This window comes from Sylvia atricapilla, chromosome 5, assembly GCF_009819655.1.
Source record: "Sylvia atricapilla isolate bSylAtr1 chromosome 5, bSylAtr1.pri, whole genome shotgun sequence".
Taxonomy (NCBI): Eukaryota; Metazoa; Chordata; class Aves; order Passeriformes; family Sylviidae; genus Sylvia; species Sylvia atricapilla.
The window spans coordinates 70,646,604-70,668,796 of record NC_089144.1 but is presented as its reverse complement, the minus strand read 5'-3'; the positions used below and the strand labels follow the sequence as shown (position 1 = coordinate 70,668,796).

Below are 22,193 nucleotides of genomic sequence, written 5' to 3'. Positions count from 1 at the left end.
TTTGCATTAATATGCCAAAGGCATGCAGAGGCAGAAGTCTTGCTCTGCTGGGAATAAAAAGAAGCTGAGCCTTGCCCCCTCTCACAAAATATTTTTCATATTGGCCTGGTTTACTCACAAAACAAAACAAAACAATTTCAGTGAGCTATTTCCCTGGAAAGAACTACATTTCTAAAAGTTTTCACTGGAATGCAAACAACTCCTAGTTGAACCACAGGCTCAGCCTGTGCTGCCATGATATTTCTGCCTGAATGATGAAAAACTGAGATTCCTTTAAAAAGCCACAGGCCTTTTATGGTCCTGAGAAGAAAAAACCTAATACAGAGCTTTAATTGCTGTCAGTTTTGCCCCACCACAGCATGTGTGAGACCAACATCTGCAAAAAGCTCCCAAAGACTGCACATTGCTCCTGCAGTGCTACCTGTTTCCCCAGCATCCCTGTGGAAGGAACATATTGAGCCTATAGTAGATGCTTCACTCCTAGGTCTAGAACTAGCTTGCTTTTTACCTTTTTCTATGTCCAAAATTCTCATTGTCAGGCTTACCCAGACAAAATTTTTTTTCTTTGCCATTGTTAATGGATAACTCTGTCACGGCTGTTAAAAAGGCATACGTGGTATGAGTCAGCAAGTGAAGGAAACACACATGGAGGAGCTGGAAATTCTTCCTTGTTCCTTTCTGCCCATCTTCTGAAAAGTCTGGTTTTGCTTACCCAAATATTGGGCAGTTTTACCCATACCTCTGAGGGTCCAGCCTTTGCAGAGAAGTGGCTAAAATCAATTAGTGAGATGGCATGATCGAGTGTGTCTTGAAAAATCAAAAAGGTTTTAATAAAGAAAGAAAATAATACAAAACCAAAGGCAAAGCTGAACACAGCATGGAGACAAGTCTCTTACTTGCTACAACACCTCAAAAAGCTTGGAACTTCTTTGTTCTTTCTCGTTAGTACTTAACAGTTCAGGTGGGCTATTTGGCTTTTGGTCCAATGGAGAGCAGCAACAGCTTTGAGTTACATTCTTGGAGCCCAATCCATGCTCCTGTGCTGACACTGAGCCAATTACACCGAGAAAGGCACAGCACTTTCTAGTTAAACTTCCTAAAATGTCTAAAGGTCAAGTGAAACTCTTTCCCTATTTGGAAACACCTGCTGGGGGGTGTGGGGTGCACCACCATAGCAGTGCTTCAGAGAAACAACCAGGTAGGCTGAGGCATAAGCTGTCCCAAGAAGACAGGGGTTCACTGCTCCACTTGCTGCTAAGGAGGAAGGCTCAGAGCTGCCATGAACTTAAGGCAGCAGGGGAAACTGAGAAGGAGAAAGGAGCTGAAATTGAGTGTCATTGGTGCTTCACTGTCCATTTCGATTATAAATACCTGTTTAAAATGTGATTTGTTGTTATATGTCTTAAATATAGTGAATTTTATAGATCCAGTCCTAGAGCCAGCACTGTGACAGTGTTCAAAGGATGATTTTTAATCAAGTGGAGGCTGTGCACACATATAGGGAGCATATTTAATGGATGTGCTAACGATGTCAGAACTATAAACTTAAATGCACTTTAGATCTGCATACTAATAAAGAGATGCCTGTACAGGCTTTTGGGCAACTCAGTTTAAAAGAAATTTTAAAACATCAATTTATGTCAGTGCAGAGTTTTGTTATCCAATTACATAAAGTATTAAATATCATAACTAAAATATTTTTGTCATTTATCTCATAGAGAATTTTTTTCTAAGTTTAACCATAACTCTTTTGACCTTATGGTTAATTCTCCTGGGTAATTACTCAATTTCTACAGCTGTAATTTGGATAGCATAAGAGCATGTAACCTCAGCCTTGGTCCCTCCATCATAATGAAGATTTTGCCTAGAAACATACTGTAGAAGATATGTCAGCGAAGGATGTTTGGACAACAGGTGGCTCTTCAAAATGCTGTTTATTGTATAGAAGATGCTATAGCAGTCATGGGTCGTGGGGGACAGAGCCACACCTAAAGCAGCCAGCTACAGCTTGTAAGCAAGCCTGAAGCCACCATCAGTTCTGGTTACAATTACAAAAAATTCAGTTTTCTTTACTGAGCAACTCAATACATAAAAAGCATCATACACAATACTATTAGCCCTGCCTATCATAACTACCATCATTACCATATTATGTTACAGTTTAAGCTTAAAGGTGTTTTTCTGTTTTCTTGCAGTGGAAAATTCTTAGACCTTTTTTCTACCTGGTAAAAACATGGTTTTGTTTGCCTGTGGTATATTTTGCTTTTCCTAAGACCTATTTCTGCTTGGTAAAAACATCTTCGTTGTTTGTGGTCAACATATCCTTTGCTCTAGCCATAAAATCTCCTTCCAACTCAACTTAACCTTTCTTTCTTAGTTGTCCAGTAACAACTGGCTCAGCAATTTTTAATTTAGATATCTTTTATTCTTCCATATCAAAACTTGCTTCCATCTCTGTTCTGCCCTCGTTCCACATTCAAAGAGCCTTCTGCTAAGCACACATATCTGGGAAACTTTCCTGTCAAACTTCTATCTTTCCCAACAACATACTTTTTCTACTTTGCATTATTTGAAATATGACACATAATCAATAACCTGAAACTGCGTAAAACTTTCTCATATGGTAATCTATTGATTTTTAAAAGAAATAATTAAACTAACTGTTAAGGACAAGTTAATCAATCCAGTCTGACTCTTTTGTTCCTCCCTGCTGAGGAGGACAAATCAATCAGGGTTATGAAACAGCATAACCAGTTTTCTGGAGCTATTGCACCATTTTGACAACATACTGAATAGCCAGTTTACACCCCATTGTTCTCTCCTTGCTCTCCCAACCCCCTGGCACACATCCCTGCAGCTCCAAATCACAATCTTCTCCTGACTCTTCTCTTACTGCATCGTACCATCCCAAAACTCTCCATCTCTATCCTCTTCACTGTGCTACCTCAGTTTGCTACTTCCTACATGTGTTCCTTTGCAAAGTAATGAATGCAATTTTAGGAAAGCCATACTGTATTTTTCCACATAGAGATAGAATGCCAAATTGTGGGAAATGTCAAATTTCACTCCACTTTGATGACAGATGCAAATCTGCCAATTGGTACCTCTGCTCAGACTGTACTGAACAAGAGGACTTTACTAGTTTTCTGCAGGGCAAAGCAGTCCCCTGGTAGAACGTGAAGGGAGAAAGCCAAAAGCTGTAGTAACACGAGGTTTAGATGGTGGTGCTGCTACCTATTTCCCAACAAGCACCTCCTTTGGAAAGGCCTTTTGGGTAGGATTCAGGCAAAGCAGTCAAGTCCACACATCACACACACACCTCAGCAAAGAGAGGCAAGAAGGGCCTTTTGTATGGTAAGTCCCGGTGAAGGTTTATTCCAGCATGCCAAAGGGGATCAGGGACAAAAGAGCTGGCTATGTGGTGTGCACAGGGTTAAAAGGGGTCAGCAGCCAACGATCTGAGGGCAAAGGGCATTGCCTATAGGGAAGACAAGACCAGCCACCAGGGATACTACAACCAGTGGGGAACAGGGAAAGGAGAAACTGATTTGTTGAAAAAATATGGATATTGGTCTAATACCGATATCCAACTATGATGGACCAAGACTCTAACAGTTTGAAGCTAGAAAGTGTATGTTTATTACGACGCTGGGCAGCGTGTGGGATAGCTCCCAAATACACACCACAATTTACAGATGATCACAGGGTCTTTTTATGGACAGGAGTACTGAATACCCAAAACACAAATGCATATTCATAACTCTGGTCCATCCCATTCCCCGCTTCGTATGGTAATTAGCCAAAAAGCAATTAAGCATGCGTAGTTTGTTCTTTGAAATGGGTCGGTGGTCCTTCTTATGGGGTGGGGTCTCAAAATGATGAAGATGGGTTTTCGTCGCTTTGACTTTTTAACCTTTTAATGTTGGTGACACCTGGATCCTGCTTTCTCAAGACTATCTGATTTATGATCACATTGTGTTCTTGGAGTCTATTGATTAAGTTGACAGGCCTCCTGATTTATCAGTTCCTTAAATCCAGCTTATGTTAAAAAAAGGGACGTTTACCTCAACAATATCTAGTTAGTAAAGGGAAGTCTACATCAGCAATATCTAGTTTAACTAAAGTCCTTAATTCTTCAAAATTAATATCTCAAAACCATGAGAATTAGGGGCATAGGGGAGAACGAGACCGGAGTAGATTACAGGGTGTTGCAAGGCACCATGGGGGAAGTATTTTCTTTCAGATTAGGCGGAAACTTTATGGTGTATTCTTCCAGGGCAAGGCCTTTGGGATTCCCCAGAGGAGTTCAAAAGATTCCACAAAAAGCCTCTCTGGGTTCCTCTGGAAGCAAAGCAGCTTCTCCATAGGGATGTCTGGCTCTTGTTTTCTCTAATATTCTGATGTCCTTAAGACCTGTGCCACATGAGATAAAATCTCTCCCCATGTGAACTTGTGGATACCTCAATTTCTCTTTCATTCCCCATGATCCCACCAACACCCTCATCAAGTAGCTGTCGAGTTGTGCCACCACTGAGAGCTGCTCCTGCACCCAAGTGGCTGGAGAGAGGAATCTCTTCTGTGGCAGAAGCAGACAGTCTGGCAGGATGGGATCAGTGACAGAGGAGATACACCACCCAGAGAACCAAGATCTTCAGGGTTTCTTAATGAAGGTCGTGTAAAATGTTCACGGATTTGGTTGTTTGCAAGGGCCACTGCAGCATGTGTGTAGGTCACAGATTATTCATCTCTGCAACAAGTGCAAAAAAGCCTTCAAAAATTTAGAATGAAGATTTAATTAATACCTTCTGTGAAATGCACCCTTTATGTGGAACAAGAGATTCAAACCAGCAGCAGTTTATGTTGAAAAAATGGCTGAACACAGTGGAAGAATTATAGAATATGCACGGCCTAAATCAGACACACTCAGCAGTCCTAGCAGATCCATTACTTTCCACTCAGCAGAGTCACAAACATCGCTTTACTAACACAAACATTCATCTGCAGCATTCCTAAGATCTATTGGTGCTTACAAGTTGCAGGATTTTCCTGAGAGGAGTAGGAATTAGTGTGTGCTGACATTTGACAATATTATTTCAAGTCTAAGACAGGTCACACACAATTTATAGATCTCCCTGAAAAATAATGCTGGTTTTGGAGGTGTGTATATCTATTCAACAGCATGCAACTTGATGGCCTGAGAAATTACTTTCTAGAAATCGTTTTATTTTAAAAATAATTTGTATATATGCATTTTAAATGCTTATTTACACTATAAGTACCATTTATTAACTCTGTTAGATGCAGGGAAGATGTGCAGATCAACCCACACATGTATCTCAGATTAATGTTATTTTTAAGCTGCTGACATAGTCCAAAATCCCCAAGATTTGGCCCAGTTGATATGGTTTTAACAGATGTAATTGGAAAAAATGTATTACAGATCAGAATAACTTTAAAAGTATTCATCAGGTCTGTGTTCATACTTAGGAGACCTCCCTTCTAACATTTTAGGCTGTAGCTATCACTGCAACACAGGAGTATTTCCCAAGCACTGCCATCAGAGATTAGCAGATTCCCTTGAATAGGTAAAACTTGATCACTAAACACTGTAAAAGCATTTATTTTTGTCATGTTTAGAAAATAAAATTATTACATGCCTTGGCTGCTTTTCAGGTGCCAAAATTCAAACCCCAGTGCATGCACCCAGCTCAAGTTAAATGCAATGAGAGATGCAAAACACTGCCCACTTGGCCTTCACTAAGTGAAACACATAAAATACACAAAAGAGGGGGGGAAAAAAGAGCAGATTTTGCTTGAGATTACACAGCAACACAGCCAGAGGTCAAACTCCGAAACCCTGACCACCTTCTCCACATGCTTCTGGCTACATTCACTGTGGGGAATTAGGCCAAACTGGGGAGGAGGCAGTGATGTTGTTAAGAAAGTAAAATTGATTAGGAAGCAGTGACACAGTGGGTCAAAAAACAGACAATATAGGAAGAGAAGAGAAGAGAAAGAAAATTTAGAGTAACAGATGAAGAGCACTGAAAGCTACCATAAGAAAGGAAGTAAGGTGATGCAACAGCAAGTGTAAATAACAGGAGATGCTCTCATGAGAGGCATTTTTCAGACATGTTAAATAGCTGTCTAAATATTTTCAGTAAATACAGAGATGCTGTACTTGCATCTAGTAGGTGTATCTACTGCGGCATACAATGGCCTGAGTGGTAGGCTGAAGTTCAGAATAGAAAACTCCTCTTTTTACACTTCATCCAGCCCAGCCCCAGTACCATTTGCAGCTGCTTCAAAAATACTTGGAAAAACAAGTGTCAGCTCTTATCATGCCCTCAGAGTTCAGAAAAGAAGAATCATTTTCACTTCCAATTAATTCAATATAGAATCTGTGTAAAGAGTTGACACTCGCCATTTGGCAGACTCTTCAAAACCACACTGCTGAAGTTGCTGGCACTTATAGCCCACAGCAAGCATAAGCCAGAAAGGTGCTGTGACTGTTCCAGAACTGGACACCTCACATGTAGGTGACAACCAACACTTAACCAGTGGAGTCCAGCATAATCAACATGGCTCTGCTTCCTAGGGTAGAGAGGAACTCAGAGCAGGAAAAAGGAATGGACCTTTGGGACAAAAGGAAGGAAATATGGAAGACAGCAAGAATAGGTATGTCTAACCTTCTGAGCCCTATTTGTACTTTTTGAAATTACCAAACACTCCAATAAGCTGAAAGGTGTTTTTCCCTGCTACAGGCCTATTTTGTATATGCCTGAACAAGGCCTAAACACATCCTTATCCTTAAAATACTTAAAGAATTCTACACTGGCTTCAGATATAACCACCTCTCCATCAAACCCATCTTCCTGATTATCAGACTCTCTCCTTACATGGTTTTATAAAATTCAAGCTGACACTTTCTTATCCCAAACCAGTGTTTATAAAAGCCTCATTTTTAAAATCTGACTGTTATGAAACTGCTGTTAAGGGGGAATAAAGGAGGCCTTGGTCTCAGCTGTTGTACCTATGCATCTGGTGGCACTGGCAAAATTCAAACTCCCCCAAGGGCCCCAAAACAGATGGATCCACACAGCAGAGGGATGAATCCAGTCCCACATCATACAACAATTCAACATCAGCACAAATCAGAAGAAAATCGCACACAGAAAAGGTTGCTTTGTTTTTTCATCCCTCAGCACCCAAGCCTTTTGCACTCCACTGCCCAGTTCCAGTCTTGGCAACAGCCATCAACTCTCCATGCCTTTCATCACTTGACAACTACAGCCAGCTAAGGGATCTGCATCCCTGCAGGGTCGTGTCTCCCAAGGAAGATGAAAGAGGTAGAGAAGGGGCATCATGAGCTGCGGCCACAGATCTGCTCGATGTGGTAGATATCCTTGGGACAGTCAGCAGACAAGACAAGAGGTGCATCCTCTGTTATGACAACATCATCCTCAATGCGCACACCAATGCCACGAAACCTTTCTGGAGCACTCACATCATCCTCAGGGATATAAATTCCTGAAAGAAGAAAGGGAATTAAAACACAATACTCTCCAGAACACCACCTTTCCCTTACTGCACCACCAGTAGAGCAGGGTTGGATTTTCAGCAACGTAACGTGTTTGATCCTGAGAATTTTTAATATGGCAAGTTACTCTCTGTCCTCTCACTCATGGCTGTTTGGTGGGCAATGAAGTGTTCCTCTGTGCCTAAAGACATCAGCACATTAATAAAAACTTCCATAGTTGCACCTGGCCTTTTCACACTACTTGCTCTGTGTTACATTTACAGCAATGACTTTAGCAATGTTCTGAATAGAGAGAGAGAGGAGAGCCAAGCACTAAATCTAAGTTTCCAGCTGACAGCTCCAGATCTAGTAACAAGGAGAAAGAAAGATTCCTCACAGTACGCCTAATTTGCAAAGCTAAGTTGTGAATCCCTGTAATTGCAGACAGCAATGCTTGAGACACTACCAGTGACTGGTAGAAGTCCAGTGGCCAGGAACACAGAATGCAGTACAGGGGAATTAACCCTGATTTCTGCACTGCAGTTCACCCATGCTGCACAGCCTGAGCTCTACACTACTCTGAGTTTATTCCCACTACGTGTTACCTTGGATATGTTTGGGGAGGAAAGAGGGTTTTCTAATACTGTAATGACTTCGGGAGGGGAATAACTTAAGGCTTTCCAAAACTGCTACAGTTTTCAGCTTCACCAGAAAGGATCTGAATGCTTTGGTCTGCAGGACCAGCTCATTATTGAAAGGCAATACTGTCGCCCTCAGTGTAGCATGTTGTTGTCCACCACAGAGTGCCTTTACCTGGTTCAATGGTTATCACCATGCCTGGCTGGAATGGGAGTGACCGGGATATATCTGGGGTATCATGAACATCCATACCCAAGTAATGGCCCACATGATGTGGACAGTACTTCCGAACAGCCTGAGGGAAGACAGAGCAAGTGTCACAGAAGCAGTTAGACACAGCCCAACTTGTTCCAATAGCAAAGATAAGGGAGATGGAATAGTTACGTGCTTTACTAGCAGTCTTACTGCCCTGCCTAGGTCACAGGGACCTGCCTTCCCTTTACTAGAACTGGATGGCCCTTAAAACCCACCAGTACCAGGTGCCTGTAATGAGCACATTGCAGACTGCCTTTCCCCTGCACTGGAAGAAACAGCCCCAAACCATCACCATCTCAGCATGTCAGGCAAGATGTCAATTTGCAAATCGCTGAGCTTTGCTGCCTCAACCCTTTCCACGCCTTAAACATCCAAGCCCTGCAAGACTTCCATCAGCAGACCTTCACAACTGACAGCAGCAGATACAGCTGTGAAAGTGGTCTCCTATGCACGAGAGCGAACACTGTGCATTCATTTTCATATTTCATTCAGGAGCTACAGCACGATTTTAATTCAGCTTTCCAAGGCACAGACACGCCTCCCTCCCGCACCATCCCAATCTCCCTCCTTCCAAAGCAGGAATCAGAGAGAACTCCTCCCCGTTCCACGCTCCTCATTCCCAGGGGGCTGAGCTGCAGGAGCTGCTCCCGCCTGGCTGTGCTTCCATCTGCCGGAAGACTCCAGCACGGCAGCCTTTGTCCGCAGCCGGCAGCCAGGGCTGCCACGGCATCGGCACCTAAACCGGGCAGGAACCTGTCCGGCTGCCAAAAGCCACAGTGCCGACACCGAGTTCCGCCATCTCTGCAGTACTGGCACCGACAGTCATGCAGCTCTGCAGTGAGAGTGACCGGGTAAACTTCTCTAACTGCAAACCAATCCTATTTATCTGCACGTTCAGCTCTGGGGCACATCGGTTCCCCAGCCTTGCTCACCAGGTAGCTCTGTGAATCCCAGTACAGGCACAAAATGGTGCAGAAGAGGCAGCAGGTGGAAGTACTGAGAATATGGTGGCACTGCAGATTTACGCAATGTTAAACAGACCACCAAAGTACGAATGCAGTCAACCCTGGACCCAGAATCTTGTGTTAGTACCCATGTGCCTATAGTTCCCTTCAGACTGTGCTCTAAAGCTATTTCTGCACTGGCAAGTAGTGCAGAACAATGGGAATGAATCTCCAGAGTAAAACAGCAAAAGCCAATGCATATAAGAATGGGGATTACTTCAGACTAAATCTTGCACCGGAAAGAGTCAATCACATCTTGGAGTTTAGCCCTGCCTCAGAGAAATTCATTCCTTTGCTGAGACCAGCCCACAACATGAATTAAAGCATCATGTAGCAGCAATTAGAAACCACACTCTTGACTCAAATAAAAGCTCTAAAACTACACAAGGATAAAACAATCAAGATTAATAGGTGTAAACTAGAGTAAATAGGGATAAAGTAGAGTAAAAAAACCTTGAAGTACCTTGAAGAAATGGCTGTCAGTAATACTGCTCTCCAGGACACCTAAGTCTTTCAGTTTCTGTCCAATAAGGCTCAGCATGAGGCTGTAGATGTTTTCCAGACTCATGCCAGGGGAGCAGAGGCTCAAGCAGGACTTTTGGATATCCAGGACAGCTTGATACAGTTCTGCTTGGGGTTTGGTGAACCTGAAGGTCATTGAGTAAAAGAATATCTCACAACTAAGTCTCTGTTTCCAAGAGGAAAGTCTCCATTTCCTCTCCATTCTGGGGACAGATTCAGTTCAAGGATGGAGTAGGGGAAAACCAGAAAGCAAAGCAACTGTCTCATTGTATGGAAGGCCACACCAGCAAATTCACAACTGGCAGAGCTATGTACTGAAGCTCCTGTTTTCTTACACACAACTGGAGTCAGTCACAGCAGAATGTACAAAAGCCCTCTCTGTACTTTAAGCATGCTGTAACAGCTGAAAATAGCAATTATCACACATATTCATGCAGTAATTAACGAGGCAGTGGGGAATACAGCTGAACAATTACTTTACATAATTTGATTACTCTGAAGCACCACAATGAGACGTGGTAAAATTATGATCAAACACACACTCAATCCATCAATTACTTAAGAACTTATCAAAATTCTTCAAAAAAACTTATTGCAGCATACTTTCCATTGACAGGCCAGGTACGTGTGATGTCACTCACGTAGCAGGAAAATTCACATCCACCATCTAGCAAGACCAGTTCACCATCCTGGAGAATAACAGGAAAGAATGCCTTGTGGGTCAGTCCAGCTATTAACTGATTTTTCTGTCTGAGAGCAGGAAGGGAGGTTATTCTTCTGTTTTCACAATGCAGCTGCAGAAATATGAATCCCAGAGTAATATCCCAGGTACTGCTGTTTATAAATAGGCTATTCCACTTGGACTGTTTCTCTGCAAGGTAGTCTCTGTTATGCTTATCTACTGTCTGAACTTTTAAGATTAAGATTTTGGAGTAAAAAAGCATTTGCCTTGAACTATTCTCCTCTCTTGAGACATGAGTCCTATTCACACCTGGATTGCTTACTCCAGCAAATTATGCCCATGACTCCTTTCATTAGAAGTTCTCAGCTTTAGTGACTGAGAAAGAGGGGGTTTGCACCAAAAGCCTAAGATTTCTGAGCTGCCCACAGGATCACTAACAGCTACAAATTTACCCTTTCATAGGATAGGAGGACTCAGCAAAATCACACTGCACCAAAAAATCTGACAGTGTATCACTGCTGTAAATGCCCTGGCGAATAGCTTGTACAACCTTCCCTTTCTCTTCTAGGACTTTCTTGACTGTTTTAACCTATTTTCCTAGATCTATCTAGGAAAAATAGGTGATGAAGAAAAAATTTTTGGAGATGTGAATCTCCAATTCACTTCAGCAAAACTGTTCCATATCAATCATTATACATCTCCCAGAAAGTCACACAGAAGACAAAGGGCCAGGAACAAAACCACTGCCTTGCTTTTCCTCCTTAAAGGGGCTAACAACAAATAGAGCAGTAAGATATTAAAAAAGTTTAGATTAAATTCCCTCTAGATTTACACTACATGTAGAGATTCATTCCACAGATCCATGACTGTGTCAGCAGACATGATGCAGACTGACAAGGCATAATTGCAGCATGTTAAGGGAAAGAATAAAGCAGCAGAATTTCACTGCTTCCTCCACTGCTAGCTGCTATCATTGTGTACAGTTAAGTGACACAAACAGACACACAGCAGATAAAACAGCAGTGAGCAGATCTCACTATTCCACTGAATAGACAGGCCATTAACATTAACTATCCATTTAAATTGTATATTTTAACTTTTTCAGAATAGTTGGTTGAATTCTTCAAGGCAAATCTGAAATTACAGCACCTGCCATCTTCCAAGCAATTAAACAAGCTAAGTAACAATTCATGACTAAGGGAATTCAGCCTGTGATTTGATTATCCAGTAAAGGCCTTATGTTGGGTTCCTTCTTTAAAGCAGAGCCCTCTAAGTAAAAGACTGAATGAAACACTCACATACCACCCAAATTAGACACTTTATTAGCTTACTGGAAACAAGATCTATAGGAAGCAGCACACAAAGGAAGAGTCAAGTTTACAGGTTTAACCTCCTACTTAATAGTTCTGGAAAAAAACAAGTGACAGTCATTTAACAGAACAACTTTAACAGAAGCAATTGGAGTTACAGCAGTGTGCCTGACCTTGGATGACAGAACAACAAAGGAGGCCAAAAGCAGCCTGCAATATCTTTTGTATATTTGTCTCTGCAGATCATTTTAAGGTCTGCTAGCGGGCAGCTTCAAGAAAAGACAATGAGAGTGGGAAAGTTTCATTCTGCATTAAGACAGAGGAAAAATATGCTCCTCTGAAAAGTAAACAATGAGCAGAGCAGTGAGGGAATACTGCCCCTGAAAATACTTATCTGAATCTAAAGACCTATTGTCAGGAAAGCTGGAGAGGGTTCAATTCAATGAGAACCTTCAAAATAAGACAAACCACATCACTCTTCCACCTCCTGACATTTAACACTGATCCATTCCCTACTTGTCTCCCTCCCCTGCTTTGCTGAGCTACATGGAACCAAAACGCTTTTCAGCTTTACCAGAGCAGGAATGCACTTTGCCCTTATATTGCAAAGCAAGGCCAAGGAACACAAGTGACAGCAGAATATCCCTGCCAGTGTCTTTGCTCTACCTGCAACAGTGGCTCCCCTTTTCAGTGAGGCCCCCAGCACTGCAAGCTGCTGTGAGTGCAGACGTGTTCACTAAATTATCTGCAACCTTGTTTGCAAGTCCTGGCACTGCTCAGAAAATACTGCAACAAGAACTGAGAGGAAAGAAAAGACAAGTTGAATCTGCCACTGACAGTAAAACTAACCAGGGGAGGATTCTTCTCCCTTGCTCACTTAAAAAATACCTATTTAAGTTCTTTGATCTGTTCAGTCAAAACAAGCAGCAGCTAGGGAACATGTATTTGTATCACAGCACTGCATTTCAAGTTACCAGACAGCACAAGGGTTACCTTGATGAGCTGATTATTCTTCACATAGTGCAAAGTGTTTGATCTGTTGCCACCAGCAACAACTGGGGGGTATGCCAAGATGTCAGCACCACGAGCCCGGCACTCAAATTCGAACTTGAATAACAATATGGAGAAGAGGAAACTATTAGTGCTGATTCAGATGATTAACTGCCCTAGAACCATAATAATTTTTGTCCTACAACTGTTTTCTTACTCTGTACAACACAAAGTGAAACTGGAAAGTGAGTTGACTAAATGAAAGCAGTCTTAAATACTTTTCAAGAACTCTGGAGATAAAAATATACAGAACCATCCACTTTTTCAGGAGTTTTTCAAGGCTTTACTGGATCTCCAGGAAGCTCCTTCTGGTACAAGCGGCTCAATACTGTCTCAAACACTGACTACATCATCATACATGCAAGTGAGGATTTGTTCTTATATAAACTAATGCTCTAATTTGCCATATGACTTTGTGAATTTTCAAAGATCCTATATGTCAGCATGACAACAATCACTGTTTGTTTCTGTTTTTTAAAATTGCAAAGTACCAGCATATTTGCAGCAGTATCTATTTTTCATGACTTTTGAACTAAGAAGGTTTGAAAGCATGCACTACCTTGATGTCTGAGGGGAAAGAAGAAAAAAGCACCATAAGCCTCAAGATCTTTACCCTTCTTGAATGATGAAGCTGATGAAAGCATGGAAATGAATAAATTTACATCTATAAAGACCCTCAACATATTAAAAGCATGTCTTTTCTATGGTTACCAGAACCCCATGGGACAGAACACTCCAGGATGCCTACATGGAGCAAAGGTTTTACGATCCTGGTCTGGACTGAAAAAATAATCTGTAAAATACACTTTAATTAAAGTAGTTTTTTCACCTCAATGCTGCCAGTGCCATGTCAGCACAGGCCATCCATGTAACAGAGGGTCAAATCCTGCTGATGTTTCTTGAACAGGCATCTCACTGCAATTTCTTACAAAGTTCCTTATCAAAAGTGCAGGCAAATTAGCCCTTGTTTTGTAACTGAGAGACATCTAAACTGATTCAAGATGGTTGTGGTAATCTGACATAGTAAGAGGCTAGAGGCAAGAGAAGCAGCCTTTAAAAAGAGGTGTTATCACTACTTAAATTTTGTACAACAGACATGTATTATGGAATAAGGTAATAATTTTAACTCCAATTGTTTAGCAGGTTTTGCATTTCAACACAGTACAAAAAGACATCAACGGAGAGAAACTTAGACAAATGCTACACTCCTTAAATAAGGGTACACAAGTACAGCTGAAGAATTCCTCACACTGACTCTTCTGCATGTCCAAGGAACCATAAGAGTTGGGTGAATAAATGTGCTACAGTGGGAGACATGTGATAGAGATCTGAAATTTCTGGTTTCCTGGAAGGATAACCAACATCCAGTACTTCTATCTCACTTCCAGCTACAAAGTACTCACCTTTGCATACAGAAAGGCTTCATCCACAGGGGATTTACTGGCACATATTGTCTCTATGAAAGCCTATGAAAAAGAAGAAGATATTTTCAGTTAGCAAAGAACCTGAACCATTTTTTCCCCACCTGTTGTCTCTTGAGGAAGGTCCAAAATCAGCTGGCCCAGAACCAGAGGGTTTCATCAACTTCTTTGGTGCAAGTGCTGTCAAGACTAGAATCAGTTAAGATCTATACCCTAAGAAACACTATTTAGGGGATGACTGACTCTAGTTAAAAAAAAAAAAAAAAAAGGATTAGATGATTGAAGCTGATCCCATGGTTTGGCATTTTAGAAGTTGTCTCACCTATGGATTCCCTCAGGTATAACAGGATTGCCTTATGCAGCTTTTCCTTCAGAGAAGGACAACCTGTGCCTCTCTTGTCTACATGGCTATCTATTTTAATAATATTTATGAAAACATAACTGCATTTGAGGTACCTGTCAGACTTGTTTAAAAGTGGCCAACGAGTTCAAAAGGTATTTGAGGGTAAAGGGGAAATGCAGACACTTACATAGGAAACACCTTTGTAAAAATCCTGTTTCCTCAAAATAAACAGAACAGATGGGAAAGAAAATTATTTTGGGAAGCAGAGAGGAAGCTGGGAAGACAGCGAAAAGGCTAGCCTTTGTTTTTAAACAAAGTCTAAGAGCTGCTGGCTTTTCCTCACTGGAGTTATTCTAACTGAGAGAATCTGGTAGTCCAAGCTGTCTTCCCATTTCTCCTTGCCCTGTGGAGGGAGCCAAGCCCAGCCAGTGGTTGAGACACAGCAGTTCAGTAACAGATTAGACCAAAGCTCTCCTTCCAACTCCTGTCACCTCCTCAAGGGAATGCACTGGCTCATTAGGAGAGCACACAACCCTGTTACCTCTGCTGTGACCCGGCCAGCTATCTTCATCCTCTCAATCTCTGCAGGGGATTTGATCAGACGAAGGTTTTGCACGAGATGTCGAACACCCTGGATGGGGTTTTTGCTCCGAGCTTTTAGCTCAGCCAGAGGCTGCATGTAGTCAGAGTGCAGCTCTGTATGCACTGGTTTTCTCAAGTCATACCAAACCATGTTTGACTCATCTGGAACACAAAACAAAAGTTCACACAGACTAAAATAAAGGCAGAAATGTCCTCCCTATACTAAACTAACTCACTCCTCCTAAACCAGATCTGTTGCTGTATTTAAGAAAAATAATTTTCTCTGTATCTATGTTGGCAGACTATATAGACACTTCCACTGTCACAGTATACCAGCAATCCCTTCTAAGTTTGGAAGATTGCCAATTCATAGCATATTGTTTTGACAAATCTCCACTTCTGGGCAAAAAATAGGGTTTACAACCATCACTGAATATAAGCATCTGGCTCAGATCCATTCAGAGTTCTCCTGTCGAAGTTGCACTTGTGTAAGCTAAGCAGCCACCACATCACAGTGCACCTTATGAATGTTCTCCCATTCAGCCTGTGATGGAAAGCAATTTACCTTTTTGCAAAAAATCAAGATCTTTATCAACAACACCTAAGGACACTTCGGGAAACAACCGCTCATTTCAGCCATTCAAAGAAAATGAGCTTACTGAGAACAAACACTTTTACTCACAGTGGAAGTTTATTCAGAACATCAGTTAGCACCAACATTCTTCTCATGAGAACATTTTAAGTACAAATGAGTAGAAAAGCCATGGTGAGTCACTGCTGATGTCCACCCAGGCCTTCCTTTGGTGACAATAACCATTATCAGGTGCTTACAGAAAGTATTTAAGAAACTAGGCATTCATTAAAGAATATTGCCCTTAGCTGATTTACTGTTTTTCGTGGAGCTCTCCCCCACAGAATTACAAACTTCTGACTCCATATTAATTTTGATATTGCAAACTTCCACAAATGATCTACAACTTAAGAGGTGCCAAACCCTGGATGTGATAAGTTCAGTGTTCCCTTTGTTTTTAAATTAAGAAAACCAGCAATTAATCAATCACAGTCATCCTCTGTGCTTTCCCCAACCATACACAGCTCACACTTAGCCTTGTTTTCTCTTTTTCAACATGAATAGGTTTGTTCAGCACGTACCTGAAGCACATTTCATGCTTTCTTTGATCATCCTTTGCCCTGTGACTTATCTATTTTCAAGACATCCTTTTTTGAAATAAAACAATACCAAGATGGTATTTAACACTCCAGAATTCTCTCCCTCTAGTTGTGTGGCCCCTCCGAATTCACACTTGCCTTTATTATATTGTCATGAGCCTTCTTCAGCTTTATTTTATAATGCATTCAAATTCCCCCTAGATTATAAGTACTGAGGCTACATGGTGATGTGAGACGCAGAAGAATATCTCTAAAGGACAGCAATTTTGTATTTCAGGAGCAAGTCATCATCTAGATAAATGTGAGTGGACTAACAAGCTCCCTGTGTGGGTCGTTTTCCAAGCCTAGTATGAATAAAAAGCTCTCAGGTTTCCTGTATGTCATCTGGTTCTGGCTCTGTCAGCAGACAGATATGACCAAAACAGGAACACAGCCTTGCTAATCCTCTTCCTTAATATTTCACAGATATACAGATTGGCATTCACATGGATACACAAGAAAATCAGAAATTTTCAAAACTACATATCCATTGGTGGCCCTCAAAGAGCTAACACAAACTTCCAATAGCCTTTGCCACAGCCACACTCCCCTGCCCCTCCCTAAGTTCACTTTAGTCTCAAAGTGAAGTCACAGACCACCTCCCAAACCCGTACCATTCAGACTCTGCAGATCTCATCTCATTCTTTATTTTTTGTTACCTTTCAGCTTGGCCACCAAGTGCCTGAACTCCTCAATGGGGTAGGCTTCATCCACTCCTGTAAGAGCAATTGCCCCATCTGGGCCTGATCTGGGGCCATCCCACAGCTCTCGATTTGGATCTCTCCGGGGCACAAAAAGTACGGATTTGTGAGATGGCAGCGCTTTGCCAGGAATGCTCTGCAGCACCAGGATGCTGTCAGGCTCCTGAAACCCACAGAGGTACAGGAAATTAGTGTCCTGGTGGAAAATATAGGGAATGTCATTGCTCATGTAGTATGTGGGGTTGGACAGCAGAATCACTGTGTGGTCCAAACCATCCCAGCCTTGGGCTTCCTTCTGGATCAACACCATCAGTTTGTGCCGGCGAAGAGCATATTCCACCTGTGACAATCCTGGGGTTACCTCTCCTGTGAACACAAAACAAATCAGAAGGAGAAATTCAAGGCACTGAGGGTGTTTTACTAGTCACATGCCTGACTCCTGCCTACTCCCTGATGCCTTACATGTGCATGGCTCCTTTGTAATCCCCTCACAAGCCTTTCCCTTGCTCCTCTTCAGCTTCCATGCCTTGAGCACATCCTCATTCAGGCTGCTTCTCCATCATGCAAAGACAGACATTGCTTTTAACCAATTGGATGCTGTGTAACATGCTTCTGTGCAAAGGCAGAAATCACAGAATATGGTAGATTCAAACAAACATCCAAAGGTTTGCAGAGAACATGAAAAAAAGAAAAGATGGGGGAAGGGGCAAGGCAAACTGAACTTTGACTGCTAAAATCTGATGGGTCTTACAGCATGGACATTGAACAGAAGTTTGCCTCCTGAGTTTAAGCATTAATTGTCTCAGATAAAGCTAGAATGCTTGCTCAAACACACACTAAGTCAACTTATAAAGTGACTATTTCTAAACCACAAGGGCAGATTGAGTGTCCGAGATTTAGGGAGATGAGGCAGACAAGCAGGTTGCAGAGTCTAACCAGTCACTAGATTCCAGGCATAAACAAACCACTGTTAAGGAAAGAGATCTTCTCCAGGGCATATGTAGCCTTTCTCAGTATTTAACAATTCAAATTTTTCTAAAGTTAATACTGTATTTCTAATAACACTAAGCAAATGATCTCTCAGATGAAGGTCCTCTTTCAGCTGCTCCAGTCCCAGAAGACATGAAGTACAGCAATCAAGATACTCACCAAAACAGAACTGAAGTTCACAGGACAACCAGCAACAGCTAAGTATGTACTTTTACAATTGTGAGACTCCCTAATTATGATCTAAATTAATATGAGAGCCTTAATCAGTACTTTGGCTAATACCCTACTTCAACATAGATTGAATTTTGATACTGTTTATTAACGTTCCACTTTCATAAACTTTTCTTCCTCTTTCATGTATTATAAAGTGACAATTTTAGAACAAAAATTGATGCTTGACTTGTACTGCAAGTGGATTCTTGCATGAGGGCAGTGGGAGGGGGAAGTTCTATTTGCATTAATTTTTACACCTTTTCGATTATATCCTCAACACCAACTAGATGTGAAAGTCTTTAAAAAGAACCAAACAAACCCAAAAAACCCAGCAAATTTATTTTACTCTGTAAATGCAGAAATGACAGAGAACACAGAAACTCTTTTAATGCAATCTGGCCTCACATGTCATACTGCAAATTTCCTGCGTTCCACCGCATTCCAGTCAGCTTTTTAACTGCCACAGTTCAGTGAATTTCAGAAGCTGCAATGGGGTCAAACATGGGGATCCCAGCTGTCTTCCAGTCGTGAGACCTGGAAATTCTCTTTGCATTAAAGGCATTTGCTTTCTAAAACAGTAATTGCAACAATACAATGCCATATTATTTTAAGGAAACCACCTCTACTTTATTAAATGGAAAAATACTTTGGATAGCTAAAATTCACTCCCAGTGCTTTGGCTGCACTTTAAGGAGTCAGCCTCATTTATTGTGAGCTGTCAACGAGTGCCCTAAGCAACCTGATCTAATGCTGAAGTTAGCCCAGCTTTGAGCACAGGGGGAACATGTTAACTGTGTGAGGTTCCTTCTGACCTGAATCATTCTAAAATTAAATACAGAAGTGTATATATGTATATATACATACACCTACATTTACCTGTTCTCCCTTTATACCCACCTACGGAAGATCACAAAATGTTTTCCTGGACATTTATCAAGAATATATTCTTGAATATATTTTTGCTGCAATTTTTTGTTTGTTTGTTTTTTAGATTTAATTGTGTCCATCTTATGCCTACATGCTCATTTTCATGAATCTCAAAAAAATGCACAACCTCAGCTTCTATTACTACTGTCTAACTTCATAGTCAGAAGTTTCTTTTTCTCCTTTTCCTCATATTGAACACTCCTCTGACAAGGGGTGTTCATCTATCAATGTCCCTCCCCATTCATGTTTGCCAAACTACAAGTTTCTTTTGTGACTTGCAAGATATGAACCCTTCTGACAGTTCAGCTTGCATAAAAGACTCTCTCTTAATAAAAACCATATTTATTTGCAGGACAACAATCCCACAAAGTGCCACTGCCACAAAAGTAAAGTAAAGTAAAGCACCCAAGTAAACAACCCTGAGTATGTAACGAGAAAAAATAAAGAAGCTCTGAAAGCCATCACATGTGAAGCCTATTTCTGGAATTAGTATTATCTCAGAGAAGGAAATTAGCTACTAAATATAATTACTAGCTAATGAAGGTAGTCACAAACAGCTGAAACCACAGAGAACTCTATGATACAGTAAATTAACGCACTCAGATAAACAGAGACAAGAAAGTATCTACGACTGGCTCATGCAAGGCCCAAACCTCACCTGGTTTGAGCAGATGTGGGTGTGTAAAGGGGCTGGGCTGGCCCAAATACCGGTTTGGAATCTTCTTCTGCTGGGCAGGCTGGATGGAAAATCTTCGGAGAGCACATGACCTGCAAACTAGAGGACAAGAAATGCACCATGTCGAGGTAAAAAAAACACCCAGAACTTTCCATTTAGGAAACTGCAGAACTGTAGTCTAGTCATCAGACTTTTAGCAGCATTCCTTCACTTATATGACAAAAATAGCCCTCCTTAACTTCTCCATTTGCTGTGTATCACAATTGTTTATGAAACAATGTGCACACACCTCAAATGACAATCAAATATTCATGGAATGGACAGAAAGAAATAAACATACCCTAGATCTGACAATCCCACAACAAAGCCCAGAAAGCTCTGCTGGTTTGCACACCCCAGTTCATACAGCTGGTGTTTACCAGGCACTCAGCACTCTCCTTCCCTTGCTTCCCTCAAACACCATAGGGCTCCAAGCACCACACCTGTATATTAGCTCTTCTTGTCCATATCTTAAAAAAAATTCTCACATCTGGAACAATTATAAGGTTTTGCAGGCCTTTCCAGTTGTTTTTTTTTTACCTATAATGCCACAAAGAAACCATCAAACAACACAGGTTTATACAGGAATGCAAATTTCTTTTCCTGTCTGAAGGATACCCGAGTCCCTGTTTATGTATTGACCTTCCATGGCAGCAGCATTAGCCAAACTGAATAGTTACATACTCCACTTCCAAATCCGCATACAGCCAAAGCAGGTGAGTTTTTAAGACAAACTACAAGTATGCATCTGTGACCTGGGAATGATGAGACAAAATCTACAATTAAAAATGAACTGTCAGAAACTTCAGAATTCTCTAATCACAGCCTTTTGCAACTGAGGAAGTGCTTGTGCCTGAATACAAATCATCCAGACGTGTAGGAAGGAGAAGGTAGTCAGAAGGTTAACATCTTCCTGATGTTTTGGAAAGTGGCTGCTCTTTATGTGCCTACTAGAAAACCAATTTATGCTGCCACTCTTAGAACAAATACTATTAACTCTTCACCAGCATAAGCAAGGATAACACAAGCAAAACATTTGCCTTTCAGGCAGCTGAGACTCCGAGGCTTACAACAAAACATACAGACCGTGGATTTGCTGTGGGAGCCAGTATGATTAACCTCTACTTGAAGATCACTTATGGATGACAACTAATAGTCATAACATGAAGCATTCACTACTTGATGCTTGCTTGGAGCCCCGGCCAGTGAAATTTAACTACAGGGTTTTCAGCAGTCTAATTTTTAAAATCGGTGTTTCTACTGTTTTTCTCCACACACAGAGCAGACAAACAGGGCAACCCGCAACGAGACGACACAGCCGACACTACATAAAGCAACATCTTGAAAGCAGCGAGTAGCTTTCTACCGTTGCTCAATTATTCAAATGACTGCCTGTTCTTCCCTAGGATTCAGCCCTGAGCGGGGCTGCCGCTGCGCCGCCGGGGAGAGCCGCTTTCCCGGGACCCGAGCAGCGAAAGCGGGGCTGGAAGCGGGGCTGGAAGCGGCGGCAGCGGCTGTCGCTGTGGGAGCCGCGGGCGGTGTCGGGGTCTGAGGGAGGAGCAGTGTCTGACCTGCGGCGCCGCGCCGGCCCTGGGCCGCCAGGACCAGCCCCCGCTGCCAGAGGCGCGACATGGCCGGGCGACACGGCGCATGGCGGGGCCTCCGTGCGCCGCGGCGCGCCCGCTGACACCATCACCGCACGCTGCCCGCCGCCAATGAGCGGCGCCGCGCCGCCTTAGGAGTCCCGCAGGCCGCCTGCCTCGCCCGCGAGGAGGAACCCGCGCCATGGCGGCGGCTGGCAGCAAGAACAACGGGGCGGCCGCCAGGCCGCGTACGGCTGTCAGGCCACGGCTGCCCCGTGCAGAACGTCTGCCGCCGCCGCGCCGCGGAGGCCCGGCGCCATGGCTGCCGTGGGCGGGGCCGGGGCCTCGCGGTGGGCGGGGCCGGGGCCTCGCGGTGGGCGGGGCGGGCGGGAAGGCTCAGCGGCGCCGCGCGGCGTTTGTGGGCGGGTGCGTGGAGCTTGTGGGCGGGGCACTGTTTGGCATGCGCAGAGTCACGGAGGATGGGCGGGGCCAGAGCAGTTGTGGGCGGGGCCTCCGGCGGGCGGGGCG

The 22,193-nt window shown here is 42.6% G+C and overlaps 1 protein-coding gene across 2 annotated transcripts; it reads right to left on the bottom strand.

Moving 5' to 3' along the window:
* Positions 1-4,773: 4,773 nt before the first annotated feature.
* XPNPEP3 (X-prolyl aminopeptidase 3) lies at positions 4,774-21,757 on the bottom strand. Of its 2 annotated transcripts, none has more exons than XM_066320084.1 (10): positions 21,654-21,757; positions 20,026-20,142; positions 17,196-17,603; positions 15,287-15,489; positions 14,385-14,447; positions 12,925-13,038; positions 10,543-10,628; positions 9,881-10,064; positions 8,333-8,453; positions 4,774-7,530 (listed from the first exon to the last, which is right to left on the bottom strand). In XM_066320084.1, exons 1-10 carry the CDS (start codon positions 21,712-21,714, stop codon positions 7,364-7,366), a joined length of 1,524 nt encoding a protein of 507 aa, XP_066176181.1. In that variant the 5' UTR covers positions 21,715-21,757; the 3' UTR covers positions 4,774-7,363. The 2 variants fall into 2 exon arrangements, with proteins under 2 accessions (XP_066176181.1, XP_066176182.1); XM_066320085.1 differs by lacking the exon at positions 21,654-21,757 and adding an exon at positions 17,700-17,788 and having other exon boundaries at positions 20,026-20,102.
* Between the last annotated feature and the right edge of the window lie 436 nt (positions 21,758-22,193).

Coding starts and splice junctions, on each gene's coding strand:
- XPNPEP3 (XM_066320084.1), bottom strand. CDS start 21,714: ATGTCGCGCCTCTGGCAGCGGGGGCTGGTCCTGGCGGCCCAGGGCCGG. Junction 15,490..17,195: donor CTTGGTGGCCAAGCTGAAAG/GTAACAAAAAAT, acceptor TTTGTGTTCCAG/ATGAGTCAAACATGGTTTGG. Junction 13,039..14,384: donor AAGCCTTTCTGTATGCAAAG/GTGAGTACTTTG, acceptor TTGTTATTCAAG/TTCGAATTTGAGTGCCGGGC.